We start from the raw sequence: 19,033 nt of genomic DNA, 5'->3' as shown, positions 1-19,033 counted from the left end.
ATGTGGGGTATTGTCCAAGCGCCCCAAAATAAAATGAAAACCAAAATGAAACCTAACACTAACTAACTAACTAACTAACTATTTACAATGGCAGCGGGCTAGTCCGACAGCTCACTTTTGGATGTCCCGGGCCAGGGCATCATCGAACTCCCGCTCAATGTCCTGGAGGTGGTCCTCTTCCATGGCCCGAGGGTTCGCAAGGACGATGACATGTTAGCCTCTAACTCCCTGCGAATTGCCTCGAGCCACTCGGCCCGCCTCAGTGCCTTCCGCATGGAGTTCTCCGCCCTGACCATTGTGAGCCGTGCCTCTTCCGCCCGCTGCCGCTCCGCATCTATGGTGTGGCCCAATCGCTGCCACATGGAAGGCACTTCCAATCCTGGGTCCTCCTGCCCTCTGGCCGATGCCTGCCCCTCCGATGTTGAAGGCCCCGAGCCATCATTGCTCCCACTATGTTGCTGCTGCTGCTGTGCCTGTGCCTGCGCCGTGGATCTTGCTGCCTGCACATCCTCCTCTGGCTGGGGTGCAGTTGTCGTGGTGGCCACCCCTGCTGGATGTCCGACTCCCGACTGTGGCAGGGATGTGTCCTCCACCAGCCTGGCTGCTGGGTCAGAGGCAGCTCCACAGGGTACCCAGGTGATACATGGGTGGGAAGATGGCATGGAGGACGACTGGCGCGTAAGGGGTTCAGATGAGGAGGAGGTCGCAAGAAGGTCCAGCACACGGAGGAATCCAGCCCTGGTGACCCGTCCAAGTAGGTCAAGGCGGTCAAAGAGGCATCCGAGATGACGTGCAGTGTCATCACGAAAACACCGCAGGTCAACTCGCATGCCCCGTTGACGCAACGCTATCCCAGCCAGGACAGGCTCAACACGGTCCCGGATAGCCACGTCTGCAGAGAGAGGAAGGCCAGTTGTTGTGCGCCCATCCCCTCCCTGAAAACGGGTCTGGACGTAGGCAACCCTGCTGGTGCCGGATGATGCAGTCACAGGATCAGGGACAGGATTACACACATGCAACTCTGCGGCGGCCTGTGCTGCCTCCTGTCCCTGCCCCTGCACTGCACCACTGGTACCAGTGGAATCCCCACCTCTAGACCCCATGTGTGTCCCTTCCACGGCCTCCTCCTCCTCCAAACCCCCCACCAACCTGGATGACTCCATGCCATCTTCCTCCGTCGGACCCTGTGGGGTCTCAGCTGCTGCTTCTGCTGCCGAGAAGTCCATCTCCAACCTCCGCCTTTTCGACCTACCCTCGGCAGCTGCGGCCTGGGACGCGCCACCAGACTCCTCACTCCCCGAAGAGATGACAATCTGGGAGGGGAGCCGGGCCTTGCGTCTCCGGCTGGTGGTGCGATCCCTGCCGCTTTGCTCCACAGCACCCTCTCCGCCCTCTTCATCAGTTGACGATGCAGACACGGAGAGATAGAACACAGGCATCAGGGCACTGTACAATGGACTGATACACACATGACAGTTGTACATGAGTGGCAGTGTCAAGCTTCAGACATGGCATCACACTCCCTGACACACATGTAATTTCTACTCACACACATGAGCTATTCCACAGCAATATTGCACCAGGCAGCACCATCCATAAACATACAACAGCATCAGCATCTGAAGGTGAGCCTGACGTCACATGAAACACGGGGAGTACACAACACATGCACACACACCAACACACTTAAATGCATGTGTGCATGTCCACCAACTGTCAGAGTGATGAGATCGCCATCCATGTCACATCTGGCATTCAGCCTTCTGCATGCCAGTGCCACATGCATCCATGTTGCATCACAGTTTCACACTTGTCAAATACACACACATGCACATGTACACAGTGCAGATACATGCAGCTGGAACAAACATCCATGTGTGACACCACAACCATGCCAACGTACATACACAGTAATTCAAACATGTTTGCTCCCACATCTGCATTTTGCCTGCATGCTTACCCACACATACACCATCCATGTGTCTCACACATGACAGGACTTGCATTTGTCAGCCTCACGCCCCTGTACATACACGTCCATACATGGCCCTACAAAAACACGTGCAACCTGCACACCACGACACGCACAGCGTCCAATCAGTATGCATGTACACTTACCGCTCAACTCCAGACAGGTTGCCTCTCAAGGACCTGGACATAGAGCGCTGGGCATATGCCTTCCAGGACCCTCATTTTGTGGTCGGACAGGTGGCCCTGGCGCCCCTTGGCATCCGCTGCCTTCAAGAGGTGCCGGGCCTTGTCAAGGGTCCTGGACCTGAAGTCCTCCCAGCGCTTCTTGACATGTTTGAAGTCGCGGACTGCCACCCCCTCCTCGTTGATGGCAGTCATGATGTCCATCCAGATCCTGGTCCATCCTTCATAGTCGGTGCGAGAACTTCCAAAGAGCGCATCATACTGCCCCAGGACTTGCTCCACCAGGACGCCAACGTCCCTGGCACTGAAGCTGGTGGCCCTCTGCCTCTCTGGCTAGGGGCTGCCAGTGGTGCCAGATGGTGGTGTGCCCGACATGGCAACCTCAGAGGCAGATGTGGGTGGGCAACTGGGTCCTGGGGCTGGGCTGTGGAGTGATGGTATCCCAGTCGAGAGACTTCAGTTCCAGCAGGGGTGGTCACAACAACTGCACCCCTGAAGATGGATGATGTGCAGGCAGCAAATAGCAGGGCACGTGGGCAGCAGGCAGCCAGGCAGCAGCAGATGGCAGGTGGGAGCATGCTCGGGGCTCTGGGGGACAGTAATTCGGCCTTCTGGGCAGGAGTGTGGTCTTCTGTGTGTTGTTGCGTGGCCAGCTTGATACGGAGTGATTTGGCACGTGAAAATCTTGCACGTCTGTGTGTAATTCGAGGAAAGGCCCTTCACGCGTAAGCACGTCAGCACACGTACACGGTTTCATTGGACCAAAGGCCCTTAGCGCTTAAGCGCTTCTGTGACGTGACTTGAGCGGGCGTTTCCCTCGTGACGTGGTCTAGGGGTTCAGCATGCGTGAAAAACTGCACGTCCGCGTGTGAATGCGTGTAATCCGAGGAAAGGGCCTATGCGCGTAAGTGACGTGACATGCACGGGCGTTTCCATCAACACGGGTGCAAGTTCATCATACACGTCGAGTGTCAGCTCGTGTAATTGGAGGAAAGGGCCTTAGCGCGTACATGCGTAAGTGACGCTGTATGTGTGGGCCGCTTTAAAAGGTTCGTGTAGGAACCCATTTCATAGTACCTGCTTTTAGTGGAGAGCGAGTGGGTAAATTCTGTACTTCTTGTCGGTTCACACGCGATTACTTCACAGCGTTTCAAGTTCGTACTCCCTGTTACCTCTGACAGCGTTCATTTTATTTTTGGGCCTGTTTCCTCAAACAGCATTCACTTCTTCTTTTGTCCTGTCTCCTCAGACAGCGTACAAATCTTCTTTTGGCGGGGGTGTTGCCACGCGTGTTTTTTTCACGTTCTTTTTCCAGGCAGATGGTGCGTCGCGCACGCATTTACCAACTGTGCTTGCCCCGTGTGTCGTGTACCTATTCAGAGGTCATTCTAGGCTGCGTGTAACACGCATATGCTTATTCTTGTGTTTCTGGGTGCCACAGTGTAGTGTGGGTTCATTTTGCCACGCACGTGGTCTACAAGGGGTTGCGTGCACGTTACTTTTTGTTTTTGGGGTGCCTGTGCGTTGCGTGACCCGTCATCTTCCCCCAGGGGTCACAGACAGCCTTGCTAGAGGACTAGGGTACGAATTCCATCTAGTACCCTACCCCTTTCACCCGTAAAAACCCATTCCGCAAGATTACGAGGTGCCCTCATGGGACCCGGTAAGCACGTCTGGTAAAACCAGGCGTCCTTACCGGGTCCCACGAGGGGACCAGGGAGCAAACAACGGCCGGTCTTAATCGGCCCATTGTTAGCTCCCTGCACACATTCCCATTGAGCCCTATGGGGGCTCGAATGGGAATGGGGAAGGTCTAGGCCCGGGATCCCTGAGTGAGGAATTACTGGGCCCTCCAAACTCGGAATGGCCCGGTAATTCCCCATTCAAGGAACCCGGACCAGGTTTTGGAGGCAGCCATGCCACCAATAGCGGCATGGCTACCGCCAAAGCCGTAATGAGGCCCATAGAGTCCCGCAAAGTTAAAACCAGCCACCTAAGACTGGCATCGTTAGGCTCATCACTTCCTGAGGCCTTACTGGAGATCCTCTGGGGATCTTCCGTACATTTCATCCTTGGTTCTGTTAGCTCAGTTACCTCACTGGTGTTGACAAAACCTCTGCTAAAGCTACACATTTCATATCCAAATTTGTGTAAAGACTCTGCCTCTCGAAGAACAGCTTCATAAATAGTGCGAGAATGGAATACTGTCCGCACAAGGTCATGTCAGTCAGGGTGCACAAAATCGACAAGTTTAATGTTACCCCGATGAGATCAAAGTGATACTCGGGATTTCATTGAACAGGGCCAATATTCTCCATTGGTTCAGGGACATTGGCCCACCAAAGTAGAACAAGTAGTGCAGCAGAACACTGGGATTGTCAGGATAGTGGGGATGTCTCAACTAAATTTCCTCGCATGGGTTATGATTTTTAAGACTGCCCCTGTGTTCAGGTAGAGCATAATGTTTAGAATTAACCATACTGTCTAAATGTATATCTGTCTGCACCCTCTCTTAACTGCCCCTCCATTCTGTGGGTCACCAGCCTCCGCAACATAAATTTGATCAATTCCTTGCAGTGTGGGTGAATTTGATATATATATATATAGCAGTTGATACATTTCTGTGGTCAATTATTTCCAGTGAGAAGCAGTTGCTTGTTATTTGTTTGTTCAATTACAATTACTTCTCCCTTTGTAATCCCAAGATTAGATTGATCTTTATTGTATTCCAGAGAGTTAACTGTAGTCTCATTTGCAGAACCCACTGGCATCACCAATAAGAGATCTTCTAGATGCATACACCTCTCAAACTCTAAACAAACACAACCACAACTCTATAACACAACAAACCGCACAAACTTTACTACACTGCAACAACAAAAAAAACACATATCGACTCGCACAACAGTACACAACGGCTACTGAACAGAAAGCACCACAATGCCCAGCCAACTGACCCTTCTGGGCTGAGGCCGCCAACAGCACATCACTGCTCTCTTGCACTTTTCCAGCTTATTCCCACTAACTCAACCCCCCTCCTTCCCTTTTTCAGAGCCGCCACAGCGCCAGGGAACCACTCCGGTGGTGATAGTGTGTGGTATCCTTTATAATATCCTTTAACATTAACATCAACATTAACACCCGATCCATTTGACGGGAAGCTGGCTTTGCCTCCAATGATCCTAGAGTAAGAGGCTGGTGATAGATTTCTGTAGTCAACTATTTCGGGTGGGAAGGAGTTGCTCTTGTTGCCTATACCAGCGTCTACTCCCACCTTATTATTTGAACCGATGTTGGATTCACATAGATTTCATTTTGTATCTCAATAATGTCTACTGCATTATTGGTATCTGGCAGTGCCATAGGCCCTGCCAAATTTCCTATTGGGTAAATTACAGTTTTTCTCGGGATGAAGTTGAACAGACTGCCCTGGTAGCTGGTTATTCCGTTGTACAGGTACTTCTTTCAATGCGGCCCCCTGCCTTTTGTCTTTACCCTTTTTTTTCAAAGTTTCCAAGATGGTGTCTGTGGCCAATGAGCCCCCATCGTTCTTCCCCTGTAGTATCCAGATTTGATACCATATGAGTGGTGATTACGTCCTCCCTGATGAGATTTCGCCAATTTGCCTTGGAAGCCCTGTTCGGTCCCTTACCCATCTTCTGTTTATTTTTTTTATTTTTTGTTATCGTGGCCACCTTACTTTTTGGAGAGTAGGAGCTAATTTTCTCCTCGTTATGTACCTCCACTGTAAAGTCCTACGCCCAACTATCCTTGCTTTTAGGGTTTCACCTGGGCATTTGTACAGGTAGTAGAGGGCATATTTCTCCCTCTCCCACCTGACCACCCTCCTCCATGCCCAGCTGGGGTTTTGTATTAGTCCCCATCGGTACACCATTACTTTTTCCCACCATTTTAAACCTGCATTTCTGCATCTCAACAGCCTTAATTAGATTTCTAAATAGTGTAGTATGTAGTTGGAATTCATCCAAGATTTGAGCATTGGACGTTCCTGCACACCCCTCCTCCCAATTTCCTCCCAAATGCTGCCTCTCTTTTTGGGCAGAAGTGATGTCCCAATCAGCCTCTTGGCTCACTGGATATTGGGACAGCACCAATAATGAGCTGTCTATTGGGCATATGAGCGGCGGTGAGATTTGGGGGGAGGGGCAGCTACCACCTTCACTAGTATTATCCCACCTGGGGGTACATAATAAATCTATATTAACTTTTGGCAAGAGATTACTTTCACCTATTCTACTCTCTCTAGAGTCGATCAAAAGTATGGAAGAGTCTCCCACATTAGGATTGTGCCAAGTCCATTCCAGTAGGGGGATAATGGCAAAGGCATCCCGAGCGCCATTTTCATAGTCCCCCTTTCCGGGGTAAAGACGAGAGGGGCAGACAATATATCATAAAATGCACATACCCCTGTCATGGTTTCCCTTCTTGTTAAAGGCCCAGTCCTTTTGTATGTGCACCTAGTGTGCTTCATAGCACCAAAGAGTGCCCAGCCAACTGAGGTGAGCCGCGCCAACACAGTATAACAAAACCAGTGCTGTGGATCAATTAGAGCAGAAATGCTCGTCTCAGCACAGTATGAATCAGTAGACGCTATAGCACATGTCACATGTCACGGAATATACCTTGTTGGAAACTGATCCCGTTAGAAACTGATCACAACCCAGTACACCAAACCCAGTACAGATGGTCAATTAGAGCAGCAAAGCTCCTCTCAGCACTGGTTGAATCAATAGACATTATTGCACGTGGCACGTGTCACGGAATATACCTTGTTGGAAACTGATCCCGTTAGAAACTGATAAGAACCCAGTACAACAAAGCCAGTACTCTGGCTTTACTTCGGGTGCGCGCGCGGGTGCGCTGTTCCCGAGTATATGAAGGCTTGCTGGGAAATGAGTGGGTGGGGCTCAGGGGCGATCAATGACTTTGAAGTTGTTCACGGATAAAGCTTGCTGCATTTCCACACTGCACAAGCACAAGCTTCCACTTGCCGATGACAGCTCCCACAAACAGCACATGTAAAAAATAACTGATGTTCAAATGCGTACTTCAGTATATTCTTTGTATGGGAGGAACTTAGCAAATCAAAGGCTCACCTCCGACAGCCAGCCCAGATAGCAGACTTACTCTGCTCCCCGTGCCCTGTCGCCACCCGAATCCAAATGCCTTACTTAGGCTTTACTTCGGGTGCGCACGCGGGTGCACTGTTGCCAAGTAGATGACGGCTTGCTGGGAAATGGGTGAGCGGGGCCCAGGGGCAATCCATGATGCTGTAAATTGAAGAGAGAACTAAAGTAAGCGCTAGGAAAGAAGACACTAAGTACCAGCACAGAGTCCCTGCACCTGAGTCCCAGCGTGCAGTAACAGAGCAGAGCAGAGTCAATATTTACTTGAAGTTGTTCACAGATACAGCTTGCCGCATTTCCACATCGCACAAGCTTCCTCTTGCCGACAACAGCTCCCACAGACAGCACAGTGTCCTGCAGCCAAACAGCCTTACTTAGGCTTTACTTCGGGTGCGCTTCAGTTACTTCATTAGGGGAAAAGGGGTAGATGTCAACATAAATGACTGCCCTGATTGTAGTGCAGAGCTGTCGTTTAGCTAGGGCTATGCTTAGATCATAATTAATTTGTTTGGAAATAGCTTTATTAGTTCGCTGAGCGACACTCTACGCTACTGTAGATTCTTTGATTTGGCCTACCACATTGGCAAACGCTGACACAAACTTGTTCTCTGATTCGGTAGTCATGACATTGAAGCGAGTAATCGAGGAGAGCAACAGATCATTTGTAGCTGTTGGGGCCCGAGCGAGCGAGGAGGCATTCCAGAAAATTCGATTACCTCGAGTGTTGGAGGATATGTCACCATTGGTGTCACATGCTTGAATACAATTACAGCTGTCTATATGGGTAAGCAGTAGACATAAAGGAAGATGATCACTTTCCAATCTTTGAATAAAAACTAGGTGTTTAACAAGGTGCATGCCACTTGAATTGACAAAAAAATAATCTAGAATAGAAACAAATAAACCGATGACCCTACTATAAGCCATGGGAGTGTCTCCTGGGCAAAGGCCATTCAGGAGCATCATGCCACACTCTTAAATAAGTGGTACCCACTGGTGTGTAGCAGGACTAGCAGTTCTACATGGTGGACAGGGAGCAGAGACATTGTCAGAGACACAGTGATTAAGAGAGTTCAATAAAGGCGTTCAAAACGCCTACTAGGAATATAAGATATTTGAAAAGAAATGTATTCATGATTGATCGAACCACTGCAACATTCTCCCTAGTCTCAGAATTGTTCGGGGGATCATAAATATTGATTAGAATAAGATGAAGTGAGCCTAAATGAAGTTTTGATGCCAAGACCATGGATGTTGATCCATCAATTTCTTCTTGTGACCATGCAGAGGCTACAGAAATCAATAGTCCACCTTTTGGGTGACCCATTGTTCCTTTAAAGCCAACTATTTAAAACGTGAACCGACCATCACAATCAACTACGTCAGTTAACCGTGTTTCTTGCAACGCTATGATGGTAAAATGTGTCAGTGACGATGACAACCCATCAAAGCTAAACAAATCCGTAAAGCCGCTGGTGTTCCATGAGAAGATAATCTGTGTGTCATTGAGACAGTTGGGAGAAGTGCTCTTTGATGACATTGGGTAACCACTGCCAGTAACCGGTGTCAGTTTCATTTTCAGCATTAGTCGGCTGCTGCAGTTGGAGATCTACTGGCTTATTGATTTTATTCTTGTCAGCAGTGGGTGGCACGTGAATGGGTGTTGAAGAGACATTAGGTTTAGTAGACGACACACGTGCCCACAATAGGGAAAATTGCGGGTGATTCTTTGGTGAACGGAGGAGCGAGTGACTGGTTGACCAGGGGCAGGGGTCGAGATAAAGTGCTAGTGGGGCACTTTAATCTCATTGGACTCCGTCTTTTAATCGCCAGAATTTGGGTAATGGAGCTCCAACAGCCCAGTTTAAATAATGCATCTTGATGCATTAATACATAGTCTAACAGAGATTCTGATCTAAACTTAATATTAGAAATATTAGTAACGTCATGGTCTTTTTGATCAACTAAAATTATGTTGTTAGACTCTATCACCCTTAGTGGAAGTGCAGCGTGTAGAAGACTTAATATTGCCACACAATTCAGCGGGGAAGACTGGCCATCAGTGGCAATGGACTGCAGTTGCAGTGCGTTGTTATCTTTTGGCCCATCTCTAGAGGAGATTGCTGATAGATAAATAACAGCTGTTACAGCTGGATTACAAGTCGATGAGGGACACATGTCATTCAGTCTATGTTGCCCAAGATCTTGGGGCACTTGGTTACTCAACGGTACTGAAGAGAGGGGGGCAGAAAGAGGTCCAGATGGGACCCCACTAAGTAGAGAAGAGGGAGGGTAGGCTATCTTGGCAGGAGCTAGGATGACATTTGTTGAGGGTTGAATAGTTGCAGAAGGCCAAACCTCAATATTGGTTATCGCCGCACTAGCGTGAGCACTGGGGTCCACAATTATGCATAGGTTGAAATTGGGCCGAGTTTGTTTGGCATACATTACACCCCGAGAGATGACTTTCTTTTTACGTTTGGCTGTTGCTAACTGCTCAGTCGAGCGATTCTTCACTCTAGAGCACGCTGGGGGAATCAATACTTTAGGTGCAGAACCTGCTCCAAATATTAGTGATTTGGAGAATGCTGGGTGAGGCTCATTATTAATACTTGCATCTGTATTGGTGCTTTCGTCCTTGGCTGCTTTTCGGACTCGGTTTATACTCTTATGAAGTACGAGTGATTGTAAATCTATTTTGTTTTCCACATTTACCTATTAAGGTGCAAAGGAGGCATTTGAATGCCTGAAACATTTCATCGGAGTCCATACTCGAGGTACTGGCAGGGCTCCTCTCTTGGGGGATTTGGGGGAGGGAGATGGGACGGGACTTGGGTGGGAATGGGAGGAGGGGGGAGCAGGACACTGTTGAAGGGGGGGCAGGGGAAGGTAAAGATAATCATCACGGGTAGTTGGCACTGAGGCATAAGCCTATCTAAATGCAACTACGTAGCCGCAGGACCACGGAGGGGCACTCGTAGGCTTTTCTCACTCAAGGTAGACAGTTGTGCTGCGTGTAAACTAAAGGACTAGAAAGTGGACGGGCCGCTAGAAGTAGAATCACAGAAGTTAATACAAGAGACTTGCTGGGAGCCTGGGTGAGGGCAAGGAAGACGCTGAGGAGTGTAGCTGCTGCTGACACTCGCGCGAGCCAGTGAACAGCGTGCTGATCCGATGCGCGAGCGCCAGATGCATGCAGGCTTCTGTATTTTTGTGATCTGCCTCTAAAGGGGTGGGGCTTCAATATTTAACCTAAAAACAAAGGAAACAAAACACTTTGAGTGACTTGTAAAGTATATTAGAAGTGAATACAGTGAGGGCTAAGAAGACGCTGAGGAGTGTAGCTGCTGCTGACACTCGCGCGAGCCAGTGATCAGCATGCTGATCCGATGCGCGAGCGCCAGATGCATGCAAGCTTCTGTATTTTTGTGATCTGCCTCTAAAGGGGTGGGGCTTCAATATTTAACCTAGAAACAAAGGAAAAAAACACTATGAGTGACTTGTAAAGTATATTAGAAGTGAATACAGTCAATACAGTTTAAACTACTAACAGACCTTAAAAAAATGCACAATGAAAGTAAAGTACAAGGGGATATGTAGAGTACAACTCCAGCAGAGTGTCTCAGCGTCTCAGTGAACAGTGTGCGCATGCCGGATGTGCATGGGCTCCTGTATTTATGGGGTCTGCCTCTAAAAGGTGTAGGGCTTCAACATTTAACCTTGAAAAATGCACAATGAAAGTAAAGTCCTGGTGGGATATGTAGAGTACAGGTTCAGCAGAGTAGCTCAGCGTCTCAGCGTACAGCACACTTCTGAGAGCACTTCCAATGAGCGCACGCCGGATGCGTGCAGACTTCTGTATTTATGGGGTCTGCCTCTAAAAGGGGCAGGGCTTCAATATTTAACCTGGTAAATGTTGATGAGGTGACAGGCCCCCAACAGAGAAGCGTGCAGCGTGTTTGTTTCCTTGTGGGCCTTTCATTCCCCACTCCTGCATTTCAAATGACAAGCTCCTGCGATTCAACTAGAAAAACAGTTAAACATGCCCACTGCCCTGTGTTAGTCACACCAGGTCTCATTATGGATCTGTATAAACCCTGTGGGGGGGAGGGGGTGATACGCCTCCCCATCCTTGCATTTCCATACTTGTTTACCTCTGGGTGACCTCAAACTTCCCTGGAAAAACCTCCAGGAAAGTTCAAGAATTAGGCAATCAATTCACCCAATAGACGGGTGGTTCATTGAATCACTGACCATAGTCACCAATAAGGAAAATATTTATAAACTAGCTAATATTTGGTTTATGCTCAGTATTAAGACACATTACATAACAAAATGGTGGCAAAAGTGGGTCATACAATGAATCAAAGGGCCAAAGGTCAGGGAATCCTACCTACATTGGCAAATTATTTCCTGTTGAATTTAAATGTATTTAAAGTAAGTTAAATCAAAATCATTCAGGCTATACAAGTGTTATGACTATATTATATCCTAATGGTAGTGACAAATGTTTCGGCATTGGTGTAAGTTCAACACCTAAAATCATGTGCAAATCAAATTAAAGTGACATAACCTTCCTTGATTTGTGTCATGCATCTAAAGAAGAAATACATAAAATTGATAATTTATCATCAGCAAAACTGAGTTTTAGCGGTTGGTGTCAAGGAGACTATAAGTTCATCAAAGATTTTATTTCAGCCTTGTGGTTTTCTTTCTGAAGCACAGTGAACCAGATATATACAGACTTGGTGTTGATGCTGCAGTAGTAAATGGTGTACATGTGCAAAAACATTCAAAACATAGCAATTCTTTTCTTGTCCTATCTTGTCCTTGCATACATCTATAATGAGTGAGTGAGTGAGTGAGTGAGCAACTGTATAAGTTAAAGTTGTGACTAGAATATCCCCAGCTTTGTTTGGGGCTATTCTCGTCAGAACATGACTCTTTCTATTGTAGTAGGGGTGTTGAATGTCTGGCCCACATGCTGGATCCAACACCTGATCTCTCTTACTCTGGCCTGTCACTTTAGCAAGTTTGTATAATATTGAGGAGAGGTGGTGTTTGGTTGACCTCTTGTGCTGGGCTGGTGACTGAGTCATCATGTGATGTGACTGAACCCAAGCAGGAAGAAGGATGGCCGGAGGAAGGCCTACATTGGGACACTATGCCCTGCATGTGCCCTCCACATTTTACACTAAGTTCAACCTCTCATGTTGTAGGCAGGCAGCAGAGACAGTTGACCAGTTTGCAAATAGCAGTACTAAGTGGGCCCCATAGCATCCCTTGTCATCTGCAGCCACGCTCACCCTAAGAAACTCCTAGAGTGTGAGATATGATTCTCTTTGGGATGTAACATTCAACATAACCACACTATGGCCATCAGGGGATGAAAAACAACCCTCTTTTGAATTATTTTATTTTATTTTAATTTTTATTGATTTATTACAAACCTTTAAAAACAAGAATGTGCTGAATTAATATATCAATCAAAAACAATCAATTGATTAGGATATTTGGACAAGAAAGGAATACAATAAAGAAAAAGAAAAGGAATAATAAAACAAGGGGAGCAGAAGACCAACAAACTGACCATTTTACCAAGAGCACATAAGTGTGTAAAGAAGAACAAAAGTCACAAAAGGTAGATTTCTTCCCTTGACCATTTCTTGTCCTTATTTCGAGTTCGGATAGTTCAATTCTTTCTCTTATGGCTTGACTATTTCTTCATCTTTTCTCAACTTCTTTACAAATTTTTCTAAAAAGAATGTTAATTCAATTGTCAGTTTCCGATCCGAGTCATTGACCAATTCGCGACACCAATCTTCAGCATCCAGGGATGGTCTTGCTCGAATGAAATCTTCCAAGTGCTGGTGCCATTCTTGTGTCAATACAGGACATTTTAATGTTATATGTTTTAATGTCTCGAGCGATACTTCACACAATTCGCATGTTAATGCTGCTGGATCGTCTGTATTCCAAAAGTTTAATGATTCTCTTGTTGGTATTTTGTTTAGGGGAAATGTCATATTTATCAGTCTACAAGCTCTTCCAGGAAACTTCTCCAGGTATGACTGAGTCGTGTTGAACTTCTTCGCTTCACTCGGAACCAAGCTCATTGCTCTTTGTTTACACCAAATGTCTCCAGTATCGATCCAGTCTTGGGTCCATAAGGTGGTTTTAACTTTATCTGGGTTGTTTTGCAAAGTCTGTTTGTCAGAGCCTATGTCTCCTAGTATTTGTTTGGCACGTTGGGCCCATGATGTTAGTATGCTCTCACTATTGCCGGTCGCTGGGTGATTCAACATTGCATATCGTGGGGCCACTTGTGTTAAGGTCATTTTCCGTTATTCGTTGAGGGTGTTCCACATTATTCTTGCATTGATGGATAATAGTCCTAGCTCGTATCTTAAGCATGCAGTTGGTACACCCTTTGGTAACCGCAACACTTTTGACCAGAAGGAATGTTCAAGCAAGGACCAAAAGTCTGCGGAACAACCAAATGCACTTTCAGCTCCATGTATCAGTGCTGGAACGGCTGTTTGCTTCTAAAAGTTCAATACGGGCGTTATCGAAAATTAATGAATTTTTTATTCAACATACAAGCTTGGAACATGAGTTGCTTACATTTGGCTTTCGTTCTTCCGATCCATGGGGAATCATTAATGCTGGCACTCACGCACATACCTAAGTATACACTCTGGGTGACTAGCTCAATGGGTTCCTTTCCCAGCTTCCAAACAAACTTTTTGTTCTTGCCCGCTTTTCTGTTCTTTTGCAGGTTTTGTAAGACAAGGATTTCAGATTTTTTTGCATTCACACACAGCCCATTTTCGTTGATGTATTGTTGTAGTATGTCTAGTTTTCGCTAGAGGCCTATAGGTGTCAAGTCTAGCAACACCAAATCATCTGCATACAGTATCCAGTTTATTTCGTTACCGTTGATCTTTGGTGGAAAACCCTTGGCTGCTGTACAGTACTCACCGATATCGGATATGAAGAGGTTGAATATTACAGATGCCAATAGGCAACCTTGTTTTACACCACGGCATGTTTTTATCGGAGCCGCTTGGACGTGGTTTCACTAGACGTCAATAGCGGGTCCCGCGAGTGGACCAGGGAGCTAACAACGGGCCAGTCGTAATTGGCCCGTTGTTAGCTCCCACTCCCATTCCCATTGAGCTCTATGAAGGCTCAAATGGGAATGGGGAAGGGCCGGGCCCGGATTCCCTGAAGGAGGCATTACCGGGCCCTCCAAACTCAGAATGGCCCGGTAATTCCCCATTCAGGGAACCCGAACCCGGACACGGTTTTGAAGGCAGACATGCCCTTATTAAGGGCATGGCTGCCTCCAAAGTCATAATGAGGCCCTGTGTTTTCACAGGTTTATTTTAAGACTGTAACTGTGAAATGGTGCACAACATATTCCCAGTATTCAGATGATTATTCAACTTCTGATCTGTGGAAGTCATAGTTATATAATAAGCGAACCTCTGAGTACAACCACATCATTTAAGTGGGATGAGAAGGATATTAGTGTGTCTACTTTCATTCCCCAGAACCATTTGCAATTAAATGACTAGCTAAAGAGTAGTTCCTATCTCTTCAGATAATTGTATTTTCATAATTGTATGAATTTTAATGGGACCGATATTTGTCGTCTCTAAAACTGAGAGTACAGTTCTCTGAACCAACGCCTAATGCAACACACCACCTTTCTGTTATAGATACATGTTTACACTAAGAACTTAAATAACCACATAGATATCGGAGAGCAGTCCATAAATGATAATGTGACATGTATTATGTACATTTTCTCTGGAACATGTCAGTGTGCTAAGATTAACTCCAAGCAAACATTCATTCAAAATGTTTGCCTGAGGCCAACACTTGTCATTTATGTAGTAAATCAAAGTATATTGTTGATGGAAATACTTAAGATACATGGAAATCTACAAGCAACTATAATTAAATCTACACTGTATCTTGCTGTCTAGACTATATGCATAGATTTTATTTAAACAAACAGGCATTGTGTGCATTGAATTTTAGTGAGAAAAATCAGACAGGTACATTTATGTTCTGTAGAAGAGGTGCCTGTGATCTAATACTATTGTGGGTGACTTCACCAGCATACAGATGGTGGACCCCCTCTGGATTTAATTTAGCATTTTAAAATACTAATTTACAGACCAAAAACTGCCTGTAATGTGTCCCTGAATTTTGGGGTAGGATTGTAATATAGGATATATTAAATCAGAGGATCTGGCTCCATAAAATAAATTGTAAGGCAAAGACATATTTTCAAGTCAATTAAAACACCTTACAGTTAAAAGCGGGTCTGTGCCAGGTCACGTAGTAAATGACACCATTGATGTCCACACATGGAGGTTAATATAAATGGGCAAAAAAGTCCCCTTTTTTGTTACTGTGGGCTCTTGAATGAGGACAACAATATTGGAGTTGAACAAGCAATATCCACAGATAGCTACCCGGGTTTTACACGACTGGGTCACAGGAGAAGCCCTTAGTCTACAACCTGTACATCTATGTACATTTTGTTCAATGATAGTACAGTCGGTCAGTACAAAACAAGTATAACTTTTATTATTCTCATATTATACAAAACACATTCATAAAAACTAAAAAATACATTAAAAAAGCATTCCATATAGCAGTCATTATCCAAGCAAATCAAGCCCAGTTATTGTTTTTAGACATTTACTTTCAAAGTCATGTATTATATATTTTTTCTTTCTGACAGACTTATGTGGGGTTACATTTGCATTGATGTACAGGTTGTAGACTAAGGGCTTCTCCTGCGACCCAGTCGTGTCCACACATGGATACATTGTGTAACAAAGATAGAATTATTGCATTGAATAGGATACACCCTGCTCCATAATCTCATTTGAGCATACAGGTTGCTTTTTGGGAAACAAGATAGAGATAATTGAAAAGAGAATTGAGTTGTATTTTTGTTGATTCATGGTTTAAGAAAATATTGTATTACTGAATTAGGACATATAATTCACTTAGATTATTTATATGATTATAGATTGAGGTATACAGGATGTGTATGTATTTTTTTATTTGTGATTAAATGTTGAATCTATATATGACCTCGTGAGAGGGTAGGCCAGATGTAAAACTTGTGTTTGACCATTTGTTGGCTAGATATTTCCTGCATGGGCAATGGGTGACACATGATCTTGAGTCATTGAACGACAACATGAAGAAAAGTGTGGAGAGAGGAGGAATAAAGGTTAGGGAATAAGAGAACCTGTTTAATAAAGCATTGCAAAAGTTGAACTTCAACTCAACTTCTAAGGAAGAGGGCGAGATGCTTGTGAATATCTGTCAGCCAATCTCTTCTCACACCTCAACTTGGTGGATGACAGATTGCACACAAAAAAATACCTATTTGTGCCAAATCACAGAAATTGCTCAAAAGACATCAGCAGAATTAACAATCATTGAACAAGTTAGAGAGAGCAAGGAATAAAATAAACACATTACTCTCTGCATGACAATAATGTTATTACATAACCAATACTGTCTCTTAGAGGCCAAAACAAGATTGATTGAAAGTGTGCATCGAAGTCAAGCAATGTTTAGAAAGAGAATGTTTGAATATTAATGACATAGTTAGTATTTATGGACACATCGAAATTGAATTTGAGTCCAAAAATGATCACACCACTTACACCAATGTATTATTTGATGACATTAGGAACATAATCTGCAATTTCAAGAGCGTCAGGAAACTACCGAAAAACACATCCTAAAGTATGTTGCAATCTGAATTTGATCATTTACAACACAACATAAAAATAATCCAACAGCAAAGGACCCTGTTAGCCCAAGAAAAGAAACACAGTAATTCAGAAAATACACCAACTCACTTTAGAATGATACAAGCAAACACACACACAACATGATCAGAGTAAGGTGTCTTCACAAGAGTAAGTAGCGGGGAATAGAACAAATTGTGACATTGATACGGAAGCCAGAATAATCGATAAACGATAATGAGAATGCAGTGTTGCAGACTGAAATTAAATAAAGAGTTGGCTAGCTGGCAGCCCATAAATCAGGAGTGAGTGGAAGAAATACATGGTTGCAAGAAAGAAAATCATTCCTTAAATAAGGAGTAGCAAATCAGGCAAGGAATACTAGCCTCCAAAACTAGAATATTCCAGAGAAGCCAGGCAAGCCTACTTTGCTCTACTGAACAACTAGTACAGAGTGAACACATATCATTGAAATTGATAGCAATGCTAGATTATAGAAAATATGTTGAGTGAAGGACCAGTAGCTAAGGTTCCGAGACAAATATGTTTCATGGAAGTAGAGATATTCTCTCCTATTCCTGAGACTGCCTCTTCAGACCTTCCATGAGACATACTAGTGAAGCTTGTACACCTTGTCATAGTCAAGACATAAGATGATCCAGATAAAACAGGTCCCCTTTCCAAACAGACTCAGACAGACAGGAGGATCTGAGTTCCTCGTTAGAGACAGAGGCGTATGGAGACCTTCAGGTGAGAGGAGGGGGGAGTGGTTCACTTACTATGTCAGGAGTGGACAGGAGAGAAAATAAGATTGCTCCCAAACAGAGAATACATTAGTTAATGTATCAAAATCAGTTAAGAGAACAGGAATGACATTGTATGATCCAACAAGGAGAGACCACTTCACCCATCCCTCTAACATGGAGAGACAAGGAATAGAAACAAAAATTGGCATTCTATAGACCCTGATCTATGCAAAGGATTATCGGGATATCCTGCAATACCCTAGGTAGCTGGGGAGAAACACACTCTGAGTGAAAAATATGAAGACATTCCATATCATCTAGTCCATCAGAAAAGATGTGAGGCCCTTAACCCAGAAGGCCAATGGGGAAGAGGGAAAAGAGAGGACCCCTGTACTTTACACCTTCATTCAGTCATTATGTATATGTTTATTGAATGATCAGCAGTTTAAATGCATGTTTATTCCATTCTCTTCTCACATGTAGCAGATGAGCATTTCATGCATAATGGTTATTTATTTTTAAATTCCTCAAATTGGCTAACTGTATAATTAAGCAGTGTCTGAACACAATGTGTGATCTCATGTTAGTGGCATCTAAACTCATCCTAATATTCCATGTTCTATGTTAAATGAAGTAGTGCCAAGTCTCTAAGGAAGGCATTTAATATGTTATGCTCTGTCTGTGGAAGAGTATGAGACTTTTTTGATGATTATATACAATGTTCCTTTATAATGCTTCCATTTTACATTTTAACAGTATATGGTGTAAGCCCAACAAAACTCAAATGAAATAGAAACTTACATCCCATGTTATAACTAATTCAGACTTGCTGCCTCCACCACCACTTACTTCGGAAGGGGGCATCTCTGGCACTGAAGGAGGAGATAAAACATCATTAGTTTTACAAGATGGCTGTAGAAATTAGCTTAAAAGGCTTCAATATGAATACATGAATATTAGCTAATAGATCTTATTTCCAGAGCAAATGAGTAGTGAACATCTTTTAAGAAAAGTATAGTTCATTGCTGCTGTGAAATCCACATTCCAACACGTACCTCCAAGTCACACACTATCTATTCTCTTTGAGCTAATTTGTTAAAATCCAGGAAAAATAGCCTCTTTTATAGAAATGAAAAACATTGATTTCTCATGCTCATAATAATGCTTGGAATCAACAGAAAACCATATTAAAGAC

The 19,033-nt window shown here is 44.7% G+C and overlaps 1 protein-coding gene across 1 annotated transcript in view; it reads right to left on the bottom strand.

Annotated features, from left to right (window-relative positions):
- Positions 1-19,033, bottom strand: part of LOC138566368 (contactin-3-like) — a 1,374,021-nt gene that overhangs the window by 205,895 nt on the left and 1,149,093 nt on the right. Inside the window, exon 17 of the mRNA XM_069643533.1 lies at positions 18,640-18,710. Coding sequence (XP_069499634.1) covers positions 18,640-18,710 — 71 coding nt within the window. The remainder of the gene's footprint in view (positions 1-18,639; positions 18,711-19,033) is intronic.

The sequence above is a fragment of the Ambystoma mexicanum genome, chromosome 2p, assembly GCF_040938575.1.
Source record: "Ambystoma mexicanum isolate Mex_15411 chromosome 2p, UKY_AmexF1_1, whole genome shotgun sequence".
Taxonomy (NCBI): Eukaryota; Metazoa; Chordata; class Amphibia; order Caudata; family Ambystomatidae; genus Ambystoma; species Ambystoma mexicanum.
Note: the sequence above shows the minus strand (reverse complement) of the source record. Positions and strands in the feature narration are given on the sequence as shown.